The sequence below is a fragment of the Panthera pardus genome, unplaced genomic scaffold (assembly GCF_024362965.1).
Source record: "Panthera pardus isolate Hobbes unplaced genomic scaffold, ASM2436296v1 HiC_scaffold_17, whole genome shotgun sequence".
NCBI classification, from domain to species: Eukaryota; Metazoa; Chordata; class Mammalia; order Carnivora; family Felidae; genus Panthera; species Panthera pardus.
Window position 1 is genome coordinate 140,136,090 of NW_026526732.1, and position 20,048 is coordinate 140,156,137.

Consider the following 20,048-nt stretch of genomic DNA (forward strand, 5'->3'; position numbering starts at 1 on the left):
TTACAAATATTTTTCATGGTCATATTCATTAAATGTTACTACATGTCTGAATTTTTGAAAAAAATGTATTTTATCATACTAGAATGGCATTATTATAAAGAGTTTGAAAATCTGACATGGTCAATTTAGAAAAGGGACTGAAATCTGAATAAGGTCATCACATTTAAAAGACACACACACACACACACACACACACACACAGTGCCTGGGTGGCTCAGGTCATGATCTCACTGTTCATGAGTTTGAGGCCCCAAGTTGGGCTCTTTGCACTGTGTTGAGCCTGCTGGGGACTCTCCCTGTCTCCTCTGCCTCTCCCCTGCTTGTTCTCTCTCTGTCTCTTTCTCTCAAAAAAAAAGAAAAAAAAAAAAAAAAGAGAGAGATCGAGACACACACACACACACACACACACACACACATATATATATTTGATTGACGAGGGAGGTGTGACTTTCATTGTATATATAGGTCTTATAATTCATAAACATATCCTGTATCTCAGAATAAAAATATTTGCTATAGGGCCACCTGGGTGACTCAGTTGGTTAAACATCCGACTTCTGCTCAGGTCATGATCTCAAGGTTCATGGGTTTGAGGCCCGTGTCAAGTTCCGTGCAGACGGCTTGGAGCCCGGAGCCTGCTTCGGATTCTGTGTCTCCCTCCCTCTCTTCTCCTCCCTGCTCCCACTCTGTCTCTCTCTCTCTCTCTCAAAAATAAATAAACATTAAAATTTAAAAAATAGATACATTTGTTATATAGTTGGAGTCATGCATGGTAAGGAGTGTGCTTCAATTGTTACAAACAATAATGCATCACAAAAGACCGTGCTGATCTTGTGTAACTAGTATTATGAATGAATTTGGCTGGTATTTAGTGTTGTGCAGCCCACATGTTTACATACTCAGTGCCCTAATTTCCCCTGAGGGAATCGTCTTTTGAGTGGCCCTTAGTTTTAGGGTTACTTTATCACAGAGCTCCTTGGTTTTTGACTCCTGCACTTAATTTTTTTAATACCATGATGATGATGGCACATTTTTCTCTATCGCTTCTAGCTAAGGGCGTTCATTCCACCAGTAACTAAGGTCACGTGTTAGTCAATGTCCACAGCACCAGCCTTCTATAAATACTCAATTCTTCCTGTCATTTAGCACAGTGCTGCTAGCGTCTGTCTTCATGCTGGCATTGAGATCATAAGCCCCCTTTTCTCCAATAGTGCAGGCTTTGAAAACTTCTATTAAGTGATTGATGCAATTTGATATTTTCCCATCATCTAGGTTTCGGCAAAATTCGATCATGACATCGTCTTTTCTAAATTCATCTCCGTTAAAACTTGCCCTAAGCTATCACACACGGCTTTTGCCACCGTTAGCCATGGTGCGTGTTTGTACGTTTAATTTACTTTCACAGTAAACTTCTGTGTAGTGAAAAAAATACGTATGTTACAGTCAGTCCATAGCTGTGCAAGAAGACGCGCTCCATATTGTCCCTGATGGCATCTCTATTTCTCTGGTACCGGGGACAGTGTTGTCGCAGGGAACCTGCCTTGTCCCCATCAGGTGGGAACTCCCTGAGCAGGGACAGCCTCCCTCCTTCATTTTGGGGGTTTTCCAAGGGCAGGCGTTCGGTCTCCTTTCTTCTCTCCTTTCTCTTTCTCCTCTTCCTTCTGTTTGAGACGTGACTTTATGAAACGTGAATCAAAGCTCAATACGCATCCAGAAAGGTGTACATATCGTGAGTATACAGCTCCCTGACTTCAACAGACCTTGGAACTGGAACTCAGGTCAAGAAAGAGAACATTCTGGGCACTCCCCAAAGTCCCTTTTCCTCTTTAGCCCCTGCCTCCAGCCCCTGCCCCATTAAAAAGGGCGATTTGGACTCAGCTGACGGTTATAGGGGGCTTGCCCATCCCCCCCCACCAGCACTCTCACAGTTGTGACCTTTTTGGATTACTGTAGCAACCCTGTGGGGATGATATTATCCCCATTTTACGGTCAGGGAAATTCAGGCTCAGAAAGGGTGAGTGATGGTGGGGGTCAAAGGGTCAACAAGTGGTGGAGATTGGTCTTCTAGAGATAATTGCATGTCACATGTCACCATCACACTCCGTAACTTGTGCAAAGAGAGGTGAGGAAGAGTTAGCGGTAGGGTCCACATGTCATCAGAAATACACGTGCATGGACATCTCTGAGATTTGCCCAGAAACATCCCATACCTCCTCTGGGGACTTTGCCTGTCTACACTCTTCAGAATGCTTCCCGAGGGAGCCTCCAGGTTGCCTTGGGCCCTGCTGCTGGCCACAGATGGCTGGTCCAGGAGTGGGTCAGGAATTCAAGGCATTCATCAGGGAACTCTGGTTTCGTTCTTTCTCTGGAAGCGTGAAAGTCAGCTGTCTGTGGTCAGTAATGTGGAGAAAGCCAGCACGTAGTGAGAGGGGGCGGTGGGGGACAGAAGCAAGGCAGGGATGAGAAGAAGCCAAAAGGTCCTAGTGGTGTCTGGATTCCATCTGACCCCGAAGCTCTGCCCCATCCTTCCCCTTCCTGCAGCTGGGGTGCAGTGTGAAATGCCCAGCCCCCCTCCAATGCCCCCCGCCCTTTCCACCTAAGCCAGACAGACAAGCTGTGGTCTGGGAGCAAAGGTATGTTAATCAATAGACCAGAGGAAAAAACCATCAGTCTATTTCTCCACTTGTATACACGGAGCTCAATTCTAGTTGTTTGAGACACAGATGGATGAAATGGACTCCTGTGTAGAATGGGGATAAGGTAACCTATCTTAAGGGATTGTCATGAGGGTGGCCCAATCATCCAAATATAAAATGCCCAGCCCAGCACACCTTCAGTGAGGGGATATTTTGGCAGGTAAGGAAGTGTCCAGTTTAAAACCTTGAACCCAGCTCTTGCTTACAGTAGAACTCTAAATAATAAATGGGAAGGAGTAAATGGATACAGAAAAGCCCCACCAGGCAAACACCATCAGGATGGATAGTTACAGGCAAGAATCGGTAACATGTGAAACTAGCGGGCTGAATACCGATGACAAACAGTATTACATAGTCTCAAAGTATCTCCCGGAAGATACTCACTAATTATCAAGGGAAAGGTAGTGACTGTACAGTAGAGAAATCTGGTAGACCTCGCCTGAAACAAGTTATTAAGGTCAAATCCCCAGTATGAGCCACGTCCACAGCATGTAGGTCTCATATCATGCACCGACAAGGGGGTATCTCCTCAGTGCTTGCTGCCCCAAAATGCATGCCCTCAATCGCCTCATGAGAAAACATCAGAATAGCCTCCACTGAGGGCCATTCCACAAAATGGTTGATCAGCGCTCTTGACATGTGGCAAGGTCACAAAAGACAAAAACTGAGGAACTCTCACAGACTGAAGGAGACTAAGACATGGAAACAGAACACAGAGTGGGGACCTAGATCGAATCCTGAATCAGAAAACGGGCCTTAGTGGGAATGTTGGTGAAATTAGCATAATGTTCACAGGTTGGTTTTCAGGGTAAATTTCCTGGATTTGATCACTGCAATATGGCATGATGTCAGATGGTAACATCAGGGGATTCTGCATAAAAGGAATATGGGAGCACTCTGTACTACGTTTGCCACTTTTCTCTAGGTAGAAAATTACATCAAAATAAATTTTTTTCACAATGCATAAATTCTTGGGGTGCCTGGGTGGCTCAGTCGGTTAAGCGTCCGACTTCGGCTCAGATCATGATCTCACAGTCCGTGGGTTCGAGCCCCGCGTCGGGCTCTGTGCTGACAGCTCAGAGCCTGGAGCCTGCTTCAGATTCTGTGTCTCCCTCTCTCTCTGCCCCTCCCCTGCTCATACTCTCTCTCTGTCTCAAAAATAAATAAAAACATTACAATGCATAAATTCTTGAACTTGAAAAAAAATTGGACCGGTATGTCCCCAGTAGATTTTATTTGTTTTTTTGTTTTGTCCCCAGTAGTTTTGATTAAACTCCCGACATAAGAATAAAACAGATTTAAAAAAGAAAGAATAAAATAGATACAAAATTTAAGGAAAAACCAATATAGCAGCTGAAGCTGTAAGTAAACTTCATTAGACAGGCTGCCAAAGCCTTTAAAAAATTTGTTTTTAATGTTTATTTATTTTTGAGAGAGACAGACAGCGTGAGTAGGGGAGGGGCAGAGAGAGGGAGACACAGAATCTGAAGCAGGCTCCAGGCTCCAAGCTGTCAGCACAGAGCCTGACGCGGGGCTCAAACTCAGGGACCGTGAGATCATGACCTGAGTAGAAGTCGGACGCTTAACAGACTGAGCCACCCAGGATGCCAAAGTCTTATAGAGCACCTGTGCCCAGGGCTGCAGTGAGGTCATTTAGCTATGTGGGCTTATTTCAGGGGATCGAATACAGAGAGAGACTGAGATCCCTGGCCCAATCTTCCACCAGTTGCAAGAGACTCCTGAACCACTACGTCTTAAAAGGTACCTTTTAGGGGCACCTGGGTGGCTCAGTCGGTTGAGCATCCAGCTTTGGCTCAGGTCACGATCTCATGGTTCGTGAGTTTGAACCCCATGTTGCATTGGGCTTGCTGCTTTCAGCATGGAGCTGGCTTTGGATCCTCTGTCCGTCTCTCTCTCTCTGCCCCTTCTAGACTTGTGCTGTCTCTCAAAAAAAAAAAAAAAATACCCTTTAGCTTCTGCTTAAATGACTCTGATAATGAGCTCACTACTCTCTTCTTCTGGATAATTATTTGATTCTGAGCCCAAGTGCTATTGATAGTGATGAGAAATTGGAATGAGCCCAAATTAATGGGGCTAAGTAATCCCAGCAATGAGGACGGTAGCACACTCAATGCATACAGCCATCGAAAGTGATAAGAACGTGCTTTTCTCACTGCACGGAAATGTGTACGCAGGAATCTTCGTGACAAGAGCAGAACAGAAGCAGTGTTCCACACTGATTACAGCTGTGTTAAACCTAAGTGTGTACATTCACAGCGAGAGGCCAACTTGGAACAGTGCAAAGAGTTGTAGTTTCAAGATGACTTGATTTTTAAAAAGTAGTATTGTATAGGACGCTAAGTGAAACTTAGTGTCAGATTTGAGGGGAACCCCCCCCCCCACCCTCCATTAAAGGGCTTGGGGATTCTCATTTCAAGATCGATTGAGAATGGCTGAATGGGGCGCTAGACTGGGAAGGATCCTAGAGCCTTGGCTCAGCACTACGGGAAAGAGTGATACGTTTGATTAATGATGTCTGCCGGGGAGGAAGGATTAGCATGCGAGTGTGCACCCCGGGTCCTTGCCATTTGTTCCTGAGACACTCCCAGCAACCAGGGTCACTTCTGTAGACATTCTGAAAAATGAGCTCTTGAAGGAAGCGTGTTCAGGGAGAGACCTCGTCTGTAGTTACAGGTGGTAGGATAGGGGGTGAGTCACTGGGATAGAAGATGGTAGGCAATAAATACCATACGGGAAGGAAAGGCAAGGTCCTCCATAACAGGGGCCAGGTTGAGTGTAGGTGGGCACAGTGGGGAAGGCTTTGTGGCGTTTGTACTGGCTCTTGAAGGAGGAGGAGGTTTTGCAGGTGCAGATGCTTAGGAAGACATCCCAGATAGACTGCACGGCATGGATAAAGGCATGGAGGTTGGCAAATAACATCCTTGGGAGAAAGCCAGGTGGTCTCTTTGGCTGGAGAATAGAGCATGTGTAGGTTAGTGGTGGAAGATGAGCACGAAAATGGGGGGAAAGCGCCAGACTCAGCGTGACCTCAAGGCCAGGGTGATGAGATTGGGTTTTATTCAGTTAGCCACAAAGGGCCTTTGATGAGTTTTGAGGCAGGTGGTGCTCAGAAGGAGATGAGACCAGAGGGTGCTGAGAAAGTGCCTCTGTCCTGGGAGACAATTGATCTGAGAGGATGGCAGGTCCTGGATTTTGACAAGATCCCTTTGGAGCGTGTGCGTGTGTGTGAGGGGGGAATCACAGTGTTGGGATAATGGGGTGGGGGAGATAAACCACGTCCCATCAAGGACAACCCCTTGGATTCCAGCTACTGTTCAGCATTGCCTGAGCTCTGGACCAGGCATAGGGAGGTACAAGTGGCAGTCTCTGTCCTCTGGAAGCTTCCAGTCTAGGGGGAGAGGCAAACATATCCCAGGAAACAACTGGGACTGATCTGAGACAGTGTGAGATCCAGCACCAAGGGGAGAGCGTCAGCTGGATGTGCAGCATTTAGGGGCAGAAGAGAAACGCGGGTGGAGCCACCAGGGCCAGGGGGCTTCTGTCCTGGGTAGAAAGAGGGGCCCTCCAATGCACATCCCTGGATGACTTCTAAGGAGTTCTCAGACTGTGGATCCCTGGCTCTGGAGGACAGAACTTGAAGGATGAACAGAATTTGGACACATAGAAGGGAGAGCTTTCCACATATGGGAGGCTGGGTCTTCGGGGTTGAGACAGACACAGATGAGGACTTGGAATGTCTGAGGAGACTGGCTGAGCTGTCAAAGATCAGGTTGGGTAGGTAGGGGGTGCAGACCCCCCAGGGCCTGGCAACCAAGAAGGGAGGCCTGGCTTGAAGCAGTGGGCCAGGGATGCTCAAAGGGATGTGGTGTGGCTGGGGTTGGGGGGAAGGTTAGCCTGGCAGGTGTCAGATTCCTGGGGTCCTACCAGATAAGGAAATGGTCCCTGGCGGCCCCATGCTGGGGAGTCTGGCAGGCCTCACAAAACTTAGGGGATCCCATGGGTTCTGGTGTATTCATAGGTTTTGTCAAGATTCCAATGAACCTTTCTTTGGCCTGCTCTTCCAAATCTTTGAGTCCCCTGCTCTGGGGAAAACACTTCTTCATTCCCTTGTCTTCCTTCCATCTCGGACTCCTGGGGACCCTGGGGACTGCAGGGACACAATCAGGCAGGTGCATCCCATTCTGGGCCAGGCCTGGGAAGACCTCTAGTGCCCTCTTCCCCTCCCCCATCGTAGGACTAGGGGAGGCTCTGGGGCTCTGGCTGGACGATGGATGCTGGTGGCCAAGGAGAAAACCCCCCACCGGCTGGGTTATGTCAGTGTCTGCAGGCCCGGTTGTGGCCTTTGGCGTGGGGCTTGAGGGCCTGACAAATGTGTTTGGGGCCCTGAGTGTGTGCTACAAGGGGGCAGGGAGCGTTTTGACACGGGGATATTTTTCTACTCACCCCAAAGTGGGCGCTCTCTTGTGCCAGGCTGGTGCACACTGGGCCAGCTCCGGATCATCTCAGGCAATGAGAAACTTGTAGCCAGGAAGCAGGGAGGGCCAGCAGACGAGGGAGAGAGGCCTGGGTTGACTAGACTCAGGGGCAGAAAAGCAGCACATGACAGCCCTGGGGGACACAGGCATTTCAGGAGCGCTAAAGACAAGGGAAGTCTAATGGGGCCGGAGAAGAGAGACAATGAACAGAGGCAAGTTCTGGCTGTCCCCTCCTCCTCTGCCTCTGCCCCAGGCCTCCCTTTGTTGCAAATCAGTACAAGTGGAACAGCCAGGGGCCAGTGTAATTTACATCAGGGGTGTGTCCCCAGCACCTGCTGAACCATGATGACAATCTCTCCATTTGACCCCCTTTTGCTGCAAATAGCTCTGACCTCAGCCACTGGCATCTCAGCCCCAGCACCTGCTTTAGAGCTAAGGATATTGCCGTCATCGCCACCATCAACACCGCCCTCACTACCACATGGTCATTACCATCATCCCAGGTACCGGCCCCATCATCCCCCAGTCAACCAAATTGCATCCCACGAGGTCTTGGGGCGTGCTGGAAACCAGGACTTGGCCAGACTTCTGAGTGCATCGTGTCCAGACCAGGGATTCTCAACAATTTTGCCCCTTAGGTGGACACTGGGCCATGCCCTGAGGCATTTTTGCTTGTCACAACTAGGGTCCTGCTGGTGACATCCCGTGCATAGAGGTCAGGAATACTGCTAGACATCTACAGTGCACAGGACAGCCCCCCCGCCCGCCCCTAAAAATTATATGTTCCAAAATGGCAATAGTGGTGAGGATGTGAAAACTTGTCTATGGAGGCCCTACGGCCCTCAGTCTACCTGACTCTGGCCCTCACCCCAAAATGCGCACATCATGCCACTGTTCCTGGACAAGAAGAAATCCTCACCAGCCCATCTTATGGCAACTCTTATGCACACTTGTTTGGCGTCCTCTGCTTGTATTAAAAAGTGAAGAAGAAGAAAGTGCTTTGTGGCCACCCTCCAAAAGGAAAACGCACAGAAACCACAGACACCCGGAGCACAGGGTACACTCGGCATTGAGGTCACACTTTTGCCTAGGGCCAGGAGGCAGGGACTGGGCTCGATCCCGGGGGGTATAAAGGCAGAAGGAGTGCTCAGGGCCTTCCCTCCACTGCAACAGTCAACTTGGAGTGGCTCTCCCTCTGTGGCCAGCTGGGAACAAGAACCATGAAGTGGATGGTGGTGGCCTTGGCCAGCCTCCAGCTCTTGGAGGCCGCAGTGGTCAAGTGAGTCTGGGGCCTGGCTGCCGGAGCAGGTGTGGGTTGGGGCATCCGAGGCAGAAGGGGCTACAACCTTTGCCCTCAGGAAACGTCTACAACTGAACCAAAGGAGAGTTTGTCCACTAGATGCCCAGCAAGCCTTTACAACAGACAGACACTGAGCATTCACGGTCAAGAAAGATAGGCTTCTTTACTGGTGTTACACCACTCAGAGAACGGGGCGCTAATGCTGAATGCAGGGTAGGGGGCTGAGAGTCGTGGGTTCTTCTGATGGGTCAGGGATCGGGTCAACTTCAGGACTGATTGACTTGTCTTTCCGGCCCTGGTCTGTCCGGTTTCATCAACTGTGACTGGGTGGTCATTCCCTTCCCTGGTCTGGATCTGCAAAACATCTCAGCAATTTGTGTGAGTGATGCTATCTCTGGTAACAAAAGCAGAGGCTGCACACCTTGTGATTGCGCGGGCTAATTCATTTCTTGTTCTCTTGCGCTTTGTTTTCATTGTCTTGAGCATCCTGGGGTTTTCCCCTGTAATCTTTAACTTGGGGCCACATGCCTTTCTGCAGACTTAATTCTGTTGGTGGTTGCAGAAGCGCTTTCCCCTCTGATGAGAAAAGAAGGACCCGGCACAGGGTAGTAAGGGTGACTGCTGTCCAAACAGACCCCGGATGGCAGGATTGCTTTCCTCCTGCAGAAAGGAACGATTATTTCTGGATAGGCAGACATTTGCTAAAAATTCCCTTAAGGCCCAAAATTTATAGCGCAGATGGCACAATCATTGAAGCAGAAACAGCGGTAAGGTGATGTCTACGTGCCAGGTAAGGTGTCAGAAGAAAGGGAGCAGGAGGCGTGGCGTCCAGGACCTCCAGAGCGCTCCCGGCCTGCACACTGCTTGCTATGTGACCCTTAAAGACTGATGCCTCCAGCTCCTCTGAGAAATCTGTTTGCAATATGCAAATTCTGTCGAGATGGTGAGCCAAGCAATCGTCAGTTTTCACAGCTCAATGTGAATGGCTGTAGCTAAGAATTTCGGAAGAATGAGGGGTCCTGACGGAATGGGGATTCAGATGGGGAAAGAAAAGAAAGAAGCAGCACTTCTGGAGTCTGGAACGAGCCTGGGTGGACCCACAGAGGCCCCTTATGTAATGACAGCAAGCTGGTCTTGGAGGAGGACAGCCAAGGGGGATGGGGCCAGAAGCCCAGAACTCAGAAGTTCCAACTCCAGAGCTGATCTGGGCCCCAGACCACCCAGACCAACTTCCGCATTGCCTGGTGTCTGGAGAAGAGCAGTGATGAGCCCCAGGCTAGGGGATTAGCAGTGTGGGCAGACCTGGGACCCTGTCTTCTGAGTCCCAGTCTAGTGCTGTCCCCTCTGCCCATGCTCTGTCACATCAGCTGGGGTCAGGTGCCTGAGGACCACCATAGCAGAGGATCTGGGGGGAGCTCTGCCATCTCTGAAATCTTTCTTATAAATGCACATATCCTGGGCTGCCTGGCTGGCGTACTCAGTAGAGCACGCAACTCTTGATCTCGGGGTCCTGAATTCAAGCCCTGCGTTGCACGTAGAGCTTACATAAAAGACAAAGCGTATATCCTGCCAAGGGTAATGGCCGAAGTCCCCTCCCCTTTCTGGGAAGGAATTTATGGGATACCTGAGAACAGAGGGCCAGGGAAGGATGAGGAGCCTTGAGATGAGATGTGGGCAGGCATGGGTGGAGGTATTTGTTTTCTGAATCTTGGAGCAAGTCCTGAGAAGATTTTTGAAAGAAGAGAGGGAGAGGCAAAGAGGGAGGCAGAGGGAGAAAGAGACAGAGACAGAGACAGAGAGAAAGGGCCAGAGCTGGAGCCAGAGCAGATGGGCACACGGGACAGAGGAGCAGGGAGTCTGGGGCATGTGGCTGGAGATGGAGAGGCGGGTGGGTGGGGGGGAGAAGGGACTGGGACCATCAGAGGTGCTGTAGGAATGAGGGAGGCCCCGTCCTGACCCCAGTCCCTCTGCAGAGTCCCCCTGAGCAAACGAGAGTCCATTTGGGAGACCATGAAGGAGAAGGGCTTACTGGGGGAGTTCCTGAGGAACCCCAAGCACGACCCTGTGCAGAAGTACCACTTTGGCAACCTCGATGCCGTCTACGAGCCCCTGGCCTTCCTGGATGTGAGTCCTGACGCCCTCCCTGGGGCTCCATCTCTCTACCGGCAAAGTCTGAGGCCAGGCCCTGGGGGTGTGCTGCACCATCTACTTTGCACCCTCCCATCAAGCCCCTGGGGCCTGTCAGACTGGCCTGAAGGGCTCTGCGTTCTGGGCAAGTACGGGAGCTAGGCTCGGGCCTCTCCCTCTGGTGTGGGTTATAGGGCAGGGGCTCTGTCCATGGAGGTCTGGCTGGGCCTGAGGGTCCCTGGATCCCTCCAGAGCTAAGAGCCTGCCCCATGGCCCCCCCAGAGTCTCTACCTTGGTGAGATCAGCATTGGGACTCCTCCGCAGAACTTCCTTGTCCTTTTTGATACTGGTTCCTCCAGCCTGTGGGTGCCCTCTGTTCACTGCCAGAGCCAGGCCTGTGGTAAGTGCTGGGCTTGCAAGGACAGGTGGCCGGTAAGGGACTGTGAGGCCGGGGCACTTCAATCCTGAGAGTCAGGGACTTGGCCAGGATCAAGGGGCATGTGCAAGACAGAGAGGAGAAGAGGCCGGCCGTGGAGCTGGGTGATTACTTTGCCTTCCCTCTCACCCACACGTGTTCCTTCACCTGCTCCAGCCTGACCCTTCTGGTCGGTCCGGCCCACTTCTCTCTGCTCCATTCTGTTCACTGAAGACAAGGCCATTCCCTCCCAGCAGCATCTACAACATTCTTTCTCTTCCACTCTCTCCACTCTTCACGAAGTTCTCATTGAGAGTCTCCCTAGACACATGGGACAACAGTATAGGATATGGTCCCTGTATTGTAGTTGTATTTCTTTTTTTTTTTTTTAATGTTTTTATTTATTTATTTTGAGAGAGAGAGAGAGAGAGAGAGAGAGAGAGAGAGAGAGAGAGATCATGCATTCAGGGGAGGGGCAGAGAGAGAGGGAGGGAGAGGATCCTAAGCAGGCTCCACACTGTCAGTGCAGAGCCCGACCCCTGGGCTTGATAGCACAAACCGTGAGCTCATGACCTGAGCGAAAATCAAGAGCCGGACGCTCAACCAACTGAGCCACCCAGGCACCCCCTTGCAGTTGTATTTCAAGACAGGCCAGGTTCCCCTCCTTAAGGCTGCCCTGGTCCCTGCCAGAGCTTTGGGGTTTGGGTCCTGACACCTTTTCTCCCAAGAATGCCTCGTCGGCCTTGTTCCTAATCTCTCAGCTTCCTGGTATGACCAGTTTCTTGATGGGGCGAGGGTGGGGGGAGTGCGGGCATGCCCTGGGGTTCACCTGCTCCTAGAGCTGATGGGGGTGGGGTGGGGATATAAAGGGAACCAGGGAGGTGGAGAGGGATTCTATGCATCCTGCCCCGGAGGGTCACGGTCAAAGGGCACCCCAAGGGTCTGTAAATCAGAGGGGGCTTTGAGGCCAATGCTGGGAACCCCCTTGGCTGGCCACCCCTTGACTCCGTGGCCAGGGATGCTGAGGCCCCAGGATGTGAGCACAGGCTGGGACATAGGTGGGCCTCCCTCCCCCTGCCAGCCTGCCTCCCCAAACCCTCCCTCCCACTGCAGCCGGTCACTCCCACTTCAACTCCAACGCGTCCTCTACTTACTCCAGCAATGGGCAGATCTTCTCCGTGCGATACGGCAGTGGCGGCCTCCGCGGCATCTACGGCTATGACACTCTAAGGGTGAGCCACGTGGCAGGCTGCTCCCTGCCCCGGGACGTGGGGACTGTCCCTGGGGCTCTGAGCCGGGTTGGAACCTCACAGACCTCACCGTCTCATGGGAGGTCAGACGGAGATGCTGGAAAATATGGGAAAACTCCTAGTGCTTTACTGAGTACAGGCCAGGAAATCAGTACCCCCCAGGGCTCCTTCGTGCAGTCACCCGGCCCTCCCTGACTGCATCATGTGCCAGGCACCCAGGACACCTGGTCCTCTCCTTAAGAGGCTTAAAGCTGGGGGAAGATGAAGGGCGGGGGCGGGGGGGGGGGGGCGGCAGGGCTCAGTGAGGCCTGAGAGTGAAAGTGGTTCTTGTGAGACCTGTCAAGAAGACAAGGGGCAAAGGCGATAGAGGGATGCTCAAGGGAGCCTCTGCGGGGGGAAGGTTTGGGGGAGGTGGGTAGAGTTACACTTATCACCTCTCATCCCCCGCGCCCCCTCCAGGTCCAGAGCATCCAGGTTCCCAACCAACAGTTTGGCCTCAGTGAGCTTGAGCCAAGTCCCTATTTCTTCCATGCAAAGTTTGATGGCATCATGGGCCTGGCCTTCCCTTCCCTGGCAGAGGGTAGGACCACCACCTCCCTGCAGGGCATGCTGCGGGCAGGCGTCCTCTCCAGCCCAGTCTTCAGCTTCTACCTGGGCAGGTAAGAAACTGCTTGCGTGTCCTTAGTTCCCAGGCAACTCCCTCCGTTTTCCCCCAGACCCTGCAGAAGGGTGAGGCTCAATGCTTTGGGGTTTGGAGGGCTCCCATCAGGGAATGGCTCCAGCTACTCCCATGTCTAGCATTTTCTTCCTGGGCTTATTAACATTGATTTTTGAGAGACAGAGCGAGACAGAGCACGAGTGGGGGAGTGGTAGAGAGAGAGTGGGGATGCAGAATCCGAAGGAGGCTCCAGGCTTCGAGCTGTCCGCACAGAGCCAGATGCGGGGCTCGAACTCACAGACCGCGAGATCATGACCTGAGCCGAAGTCGGCCGCCTAACTGACTGAGCCACCCAGGCGCCCCTTCTTCCTGGGCTTCTGAACTGTCCCTCACTCCACACCCTTTCCCCCATCCCTGCGTCTGTCCCCAGCCCACTCTGACTTTTCTTTGCATCTCTAGTCCAGGTCAGAATCTTTCCCTCTTCTGGGTGAACTTAGCTTTGAGTGTGGCTGCTGATTCTCGATACATCTTGGATTTACCTGCTGCCCAGAGCCTCCATTAGCTCATTGCCTTCTGAGCCAATATTTTCTACCTGGACACTTCTTTTGTATAATAATCAATGGCCTCATCTCCTTTGATCTATTGTTCTAGCCACGTCCTGGAGCCTTCTGGTCTACCTTCATCATTTGCCCCTGACAAGTTGTTTTCCTCACAACACACAAGCGATGGCCCAGGAGCCAGAGGGTGGGGGCAGGGGTGAGTGGCCTGGAATGGACTTTCCTTCTTTTCCTCTCCAGAGCTAGTCAGCCACCTTCTGGAGATAGTCAGCATCTGCTATCTGGGGTTTAATCGCTTGACTCTGACTTTCAACATTACTCTGTTTCTAATGTTGCGGACTTTAACTCTCTACCTCTGATTACAATTAGCTTTGAGTTTAGCCCTTAGGAACTCTGTCCAATTCCACACTCAGGTTCAACCACCAGGGGAGGCTGAAACACACACGAAAAATCCTCCCTTCCTCTCTGCCGAGGACCCACCTCCCTCCGGTCCCAGTAGAAAAATGACAAGTGGGACTCAGTGTCAGGCTCCCACTGACATATGACACCAAGCAGCAAGAAGCGGAAGGGACAGGAGAAGGGCATGTGGGGTGGGGGGTAGGGGGGTGCACAGGGAACCTATACAACCAGTGGCTTTCCCTGAAGCAGGGCCTTGTGGGGCAGCGGTATCTGGAACCCGAGGCATGGGAATGCTGAGGGGCTCAGCTTGGAGCTACAGTCAAAAAGGGGGACAAAAATCCCTTCCCTCAGGCTTCCACGGTGTGAGGGGTAGACACAGCGTGGGGAGTCCCATTGTGACGGGCAGACACAGCCCTGCCTTCGGGGAGTCTGATGGGGGAGACAGAGCCAATCTCAGGGAGCCCCAGTCTGAGGGAAGAGACACAGCCATGCTGTCAGGGAGCCCTAATCTGAGGGGGAGACACAGACCCGCCTCGGGGACCCCCCCCCCCACCCAGCCTGCAGCCAGGGCAGGACCTCTATTTCCCTCTGAGAGTGATTACTCAGTAGGAAATCTTTTCCATAGTCATTCCCTGACTCACTCTTCTCTTTGCCTTCTGCAGACAGATGAACCCTCAGAAAGGAGCAGTTCTCATATTCGGGGGGATCGACCACAGCCTGCACAGGGGTCCGATCTACTGGGCCCCCGTCACCCAGGAGCGCTACTGGCAGATTGGCTTTGAGGAGTGAGTCTATGGTGGGGTCCCAGGCACGTGGGCAGGCTTTGAGGCGTTTCATGTCACACACACACACACACACACACACACACACACACACACACAGATGGACACACACAGATGGACACACACAGGAAGGTACTGCTGGCAGGTGGGGATAGAGGACCTCTGAGGCCTGTCCCCACAAAGCTACAGCTGTCCTCTGCTGGAGATTGAAGGTCCAGCTCAGCCTGGAAAAACGGGGTGGGATGGGGACGACATACAGGGTAGGTCTTAGAATTCCAAACATAGACCCTGTGGTCCAACACTATGTGCTTAGAGATTAGAAACTGGGATGTATGTGGGGGGATCAATGTGCTCAACGTACTCACAAAGAATCAGTGACCCCGGCTTTCAGTGTTTCTAGAACCTTCCTTGGAACTGGTAAGAAAGACATTCCATGACCCCTTAGGTGGCTTTGGGTAGAGTCTGGTATGGTGTAAGTCAGGGGGATGGCTCGATTGACCTCTGCAGAGTCCTACTTTTCTGAGGCGCACCTTGATTCTACGGCTGTAGCTGTCTGTCCCTCAGTGGTGGGGAAAGCCCACTTCCCAGCTGCCCTGAGCTGGGGGTGCTGAGGGGGTTCGTCTCCTCACCTTCAGGTTCCTCATTGGTGGCCATGCCACCGGCTGGTGCTCCCAGGGCTGCGAAGCCATTGTGGACACAGGCACATCTCTGCTCACGGTTCCCCAGCAGTACCTGAGTTACCTTCTGCAGGCTACAGGGGCCCAGGCGGACCAGTATGGACAGGTGCGTCTGGTGGAGACATCCCCCTTCTTTTAGAGAGACCCTCCAGGAGGCATTTATGATCTTCCTCCGGCACAGGAATAGCCCGGCTCTTGGCCTCCATGCTTCTGGCTGCCCCGAAGCACTGGAGATGGGGGGCTCTGGGATGCCTGGGGCTGTGGGCCCAGAGGCGGATTCAGCGGGGGCTGGCACCTTGTCCTGAGGGGACACGAGGAGGTTACTACTCAGCAAAATTTCCTTGGAGCTTCAGCTCCTCAAAGGAAACTGGTTCAACACTTGCCAGGCTTGGGAGTAAGAGCAAGAGAGCTGGACTGTGGGGCCGAGTGGGGGAGGGGGGCCGGGGTGGCTGAGGTGGGGCTGGCAGGTCCTCTGATGTGGACGATGAGACCCTTGGGCCTGTTCCTCTCTGCAGTTTATGGTGGACTGTAACAACGTCCAGAGCCTGCCCACCTTGACCTTCCTCATCAATCGTGTGCAGTTCTCCCTGCCATATTCCTCATACCTCTTCAGAGTAAGTCTTCAGGGATGTGACTGGGTGTGAGGAGGGGCTGGGAGCTGGAAGCGCTGGGTCTCCTCACCACGTGCCATTTCCCAGCTCCTGGCAATGCTGCCTCACGTTGTCCACCCACCGATTCCAAACCCCTTCTCGGGCACGAGGCTGTGACACAGAAGAGTGTCATCTGTTATTTATTATTATTATTAATCAGTGTGGAGGGGCACTGGGTTGTTTGTGGCGCACTAGCTAGGGTCAGCCCTGTTTGCCTACGCTGTCCCACCGGAGTGTCACAGCATTGAAGGAGGGAGGTGCTAATTTCTATTTTACAAGTGAAAACTTGGAGGTTCAGAGAGGGTAAGACACTGACACAAAGCTCCACAGCCAGTCAGCATGAAGCTAGGTTTGGAAGCCAAGTTGGGCTGGCTTCAAGGCTTTGCCAACCAGGCTGACCTACTCCAAATGGGGAGCAAAAGAGAGGCGGAGGGGAACCTGGGGAGAGGAGACTATAGATGGTTACCGCAGTGTGCATTTACCCATTCCAGACCTCTCTCCCACCGCCCCAGCTCTGGGGGCTCAGTTGGCCTGTGAGCCCTCAAGGGCAGAACGTCTGGCTCACTCATTTCTGCGTTTGTGCTCCCGGCCTGGGGCTCAGGGCTGAGCAGGGCTCTGTCCATGCATGAGTGAATGTGTGCTACCCTTCTGTGCAGGGAAATGACATTTGTGCCATTAGAGTCCAGGCCACCTACCTGCCCTCTAGCAGTGGCCAGCCCCTGTGGATCCTCGGGGACGTCTTCCTCAGGTCCTACTATTCCATCTTCGACATTGGCAACAAGAGGGTGGGCTTTGCTGTTGCCGCCTAGACCGAGTGCCTGGACGCCTGGGCTCCCTTCTTCTTCTAGATCCCCTACCCCGAGCTTCTCTGTGTGCTTCTTCTCTGGACTCAGCCTTCTTTTTTTTAGATTTTGGGTTTTCTCTCATAATAAATAGTTCTTTTCCATGTTGGCCAGCGTGTTGTTTTTAGAGGGCAGTTGTGGCCTGTAAGGCAGCTCCTATCACAAGAATGGGGGGGGCGGTGAAGAGTGGGAGTCAGGGGTAGATTTGCCTCTACTGGACCGTGTTCTCCCTGAGTGGCTAGGAGGTTTGTGGTGGCCGGGGGTGGGAGGGGGGAGGAGGGTTACTGAGATTCTAAGAGGGATGGGGCATGAAGTAGGGCTCGGGGAATGGTCCCTCTACCCCTCAGAGCTTGGAGTCTCTTCACAGCTTGTCTCTGGAGAGAGAAGACAGTGGTAGTGACATTGAAGCAGGGCATTCCTTTGTGATGGGTCAAGGGGCCCTACCCCAACCACCCAAAATGCTCTGCTGACTTAATTGACCGAATGACCACCAGAATCACCCCAGGCAAGTTTTCTAGCACTGTGACTGGGGTTTCCAATGCATCCCACACCTAGGCCTTTGGCTCCTCACCTGTGATCAGGTTTGCACTGGGAGTTTCTGAGAGATGCTGGATGCCTGTGTGCACTCGTGGCAATCATGGGTCCTTCCGGGAGGAAGGTGATGTTACCAGAACCTGTTTCCAAGAGGGCCTCAGAAGGTCTGGGTTGAGTGAAACTGATCATATTTACACCTAGACCCTTACGCGCCGGGGTCTATTTGAAGAAGGGCTGGCCCTTAATTGTGGACAAGAGCAATAGCTACTTGGAATCACCGGGAAATCAAGCCCATTTGTTGTAACGAAGTGAACAAGGGAAGATGTTTTCTTCCTCTAGATTTCATTCCTGTTCTCCTTAGGAGCCACCCGTCAAAGACCCACAGATCTGGGGCTACGTGGTACTGGGCAGAGGAGGAAGTGGGGAAAGCAGAGAAGGGTAGCTCAGAGCTATGTAACTTCCAACAGGGGAATGACATGAAGTAGATCTGCAAAATGTTTCCCTGTAGCATGGTGGTGGGGGTCACCAGCCAGGGAAGACTGATGAGGCTTGAGGAGGGGTATAATTGGAAAACTCACAATGGGAGGGAGGGAGGCTCCTTGGACATATTTTTCCATGCTGTCCTTGATCAGCCTGACCCCAGCCTTGTCCCTTATGTTCAGGTGCAGGGGTGAAAGCACGAGATGCAAGTCTGGCATTCCACTCCCAAACATGAGGGAAACTGAGGTTTGCCATGCAGTAGTTTCTATAGCAACAGCACACTATCTGGGACCCTATATCCTTCCTAGACTCCAGGCAAGACACCTCCTGCAGGCCTCTCCTTGGGGTCAGAGAGGCCACAGGGTGTACATAGGGAGCTGGAGTGCGTGGCATCACTGACTGAGAAGAGAAAAAAACTTGCAAAAGGGGCAGAAACGAAGTGCGACATAAGTTCCAAGTTAAATGCCAAGTCCCCGTACCCAGGCCAGGGCCCGCAGAGTGGGACTACAAATCCCGGCGTGCCTGGCAGAACCGACGGGAGGGACTACATTTCCCCGCGGGCGCCGCGGTAGGCCCTCGAGGGGCGGAGCGGGGCGGGGCGGGACCGCGGGGGGCGTGTGCTGCCCTCTGCCGGGCGCGGCGGGAAGTGGGTGCGGATTGACAGTGGGAGCCCTGGCGCCGGGCGCGGGGCTCGGTGACAGCGGAGGCGGCGGCCGCGGGCTGGACATAGGGAGCGGCGGCGGCGCCGACGGCAGCGTGAAAGGGCGGGCAGGGCGGGCCTTCCCGGTGGCGCGGAGCCGGAGGAGTCCGGGAGGGGGCGGCAGGCGCAGCTCGCGGGCCGGACACCTGAACTTGGGACAAGTTGCCGGAGCCGCGGGGGACAGGCGGCGGACGGATTGACCTTCAGAGATAGGTGAGAGGGACCGAGGGCCAAAGGGTGAGCGGAAGGCTGGGAACCCCGGACCCAGGCTCCCCCGCCCTGATTCTGTGGGTCCGGGAGACAGGTGGGTGGATGGGGGTGCCGGCTGAAGAGGGGACAGGGAGTGTGTGCGCTGCGCCGCCACCCGCCCCGCTGTCCGTCTAGCCCGAGACGTTGGGCACATGGCCGGAGCGGCGCTGCCCGCCGAGCCCAGGAACTCCTCCGGCCCCTCACTGCAGGCCCGGGCCGGGGGCGGCTTCTCTGCGACCTTATGTAACCAGGCGGGAGGGGCCGGGGCGGGCATGGGCCTTCCCGGCTCCGGAGCTGGGAGTCGAAGGGGCGGGAGGCGTGGGAGTGAACTTGCAACAAGTTTGAGGGACGTGTGGGCCTTGCGCCTACTCCTTCTCCACCGGAGGCGGTTGGGGCGGGTGGTACGGGGGACGGCGCCGGAGGCCCGGGAGGTGTGCGGGGGCCGAGTCTGGCCCGGCCAGGCCCAACCTGGATGGTCCGGGGGAGTGGGAGGGCCTGGGCGGCGCCACGCCCCCGGGCTGGAGGGGGGCGGGTGGAAGTACCATCCTCCCCACCCCCCTTCCCGTCCCTTCTCCCTCGGTGTCTTGAAGAAGCCGCCGCTGCCCGCGTCCCCTGGTATCCCTGAGCTCTGTCTTTTTCTCCTCCTTGCATTATTCCCCGACCTGTGGGAGCCCCAAGCCCAGAGCTCGCCCTCCGCGCGCCCCTCTTTTTACTTTCCCGGGAGCTCCCGGCCATCTGCCCGTCCCCGAGTACCCCCCACCTTCTAGGTCCCGAATCCCGGAAAACACGCCCCCTTCCCCTTATTCCCTTAGTTCGCACCGCCCAACCCCATGCTGCCCCGCCCCCTAAGTCCGCGCTCAGTCTTCTCCCCACCTCCCCGAACCCGGGTCAGCTACGCCGGCGCCGCGCGTGCACTTCCCTCCTTGAAGGGAGAGGGTTGATGTCAGCTCCGTTCCCGCCCCTTGGCCCCTTCTCGGCCAGGGGTTCTGGCTTCACGCACGGCTGCCCCGAGCTGCTCCGGTTTGCGCGAGCAGGTTCGCGCCGCAGCCGCCTGGCGTGCCCCAGCCCCGCGCACAGGGGGGAAGAAGGGAGGGCGCCCGGGGCGGGGCTCGTCTGCACGCGCGTCCGCACTGCCCGGAGGTCCCCTCCCCGCTCTCTGGCGGCCGCTCACCGCGGAGCCCTTCCCATCACAGTCCACTCCAGCCGGGAGTCTCTCGCCGGTCTGTTCTGGGGACT

General features: G+C 53.9%; 3 protein-coding genes across 3 annotated transcripts in view; 2 read left to right on the forward strand and 1 right to left on the reverse strand.

Moving 5' to 3' along the window:
- Positions 1–8,412: 8,412 nt before the first annotated feature.
- Positions 8,413–16,957, forward strand: PGC (progastricsin). Its single transcript, XM_019457095.2, has 9 exons — positions 8,413–8,471; positions 10,466–10,616; positions 10,902–11,019; positions 12,148–12,266; positions 12,744–12,943; positions 14,561–14,683; positions 15,316–15,463; positions 15,873–15,971; positions 16,664–16,957. The coding sequence occupies exons 1-9, from the start codon at positions 8,413–8,415 to the stop codon at positions 16,814–16,816; spliced, it is 1,170 nt and encodes a 389-aa protein (XP_019312640.1). The 3' UTR covers positions 16,817–16,957.
- Positions 16,922–19,463, reverse strand: LOC109271604 (basic proline-rich protein-like). The gene is made up of 2 exons (XM_053905332.1): positions 17,421–19,463; positions 16,922–17,223 (listed from the first exon to the last, which is right to left on the reverse strand). Exon 1 carries the CDS (start codon positions 19,461–19,463, stop codon positions 18,408–18,410), a length of 1,056 nt encoding a protein of 351 aa, XP_053761307.1. The 3' UTR covers positions 16,922–17,223; positions 17,421–18,407.
- The window catches only part of TFEB (transcription factor EB), a 54,647-nt gene continuing 53,267 nt past the window's right edge, over positions 18,669–20,048 (forward strand). Inside the window, exon 1 of the mRNA XM_019457094.2 lies at positions 18,669–18,776. The gene's annotated coding sequence lies outside the window, so the exon portion shown is untranslated. The remainder of the gene's footprint in view (positions 18,777–20,048) is intronic.

Excerpts from the sequence above, each read along its gene's own strand:
- PGC (XM_019457095.2), top strand. The coding sequence starts at position 8,413 with ATGAAGTGGATGGTGGTGGCCTTGGCCAGCCTCCAGCTCTTGGAGGCC. Across the intron at positions 8,472-10,465 it reads TTGGAGGCCGCAGTGGTCAA|AGTCCCCCTGAGCAAACGAG; the intron begins GTGAGTCTGGGG and ends GTCCCTCTGCAG. Across the intron at positions 11,020-12,147 it reads CTGCCAGAGCCAGGCCTGTG|CCGGTCACTCCCACTTCAAC; the intron begins GTAAGTGCTGGG and ends CTCCCACTGCAG.
- LOC109271604 (XM_053905332.1), bottom strand. The coding sequence starts at position 19,463 with ATGCAAGGAGGAGAAAAAGACAGAGCTCAGGGATACCAGGGGACGCGG.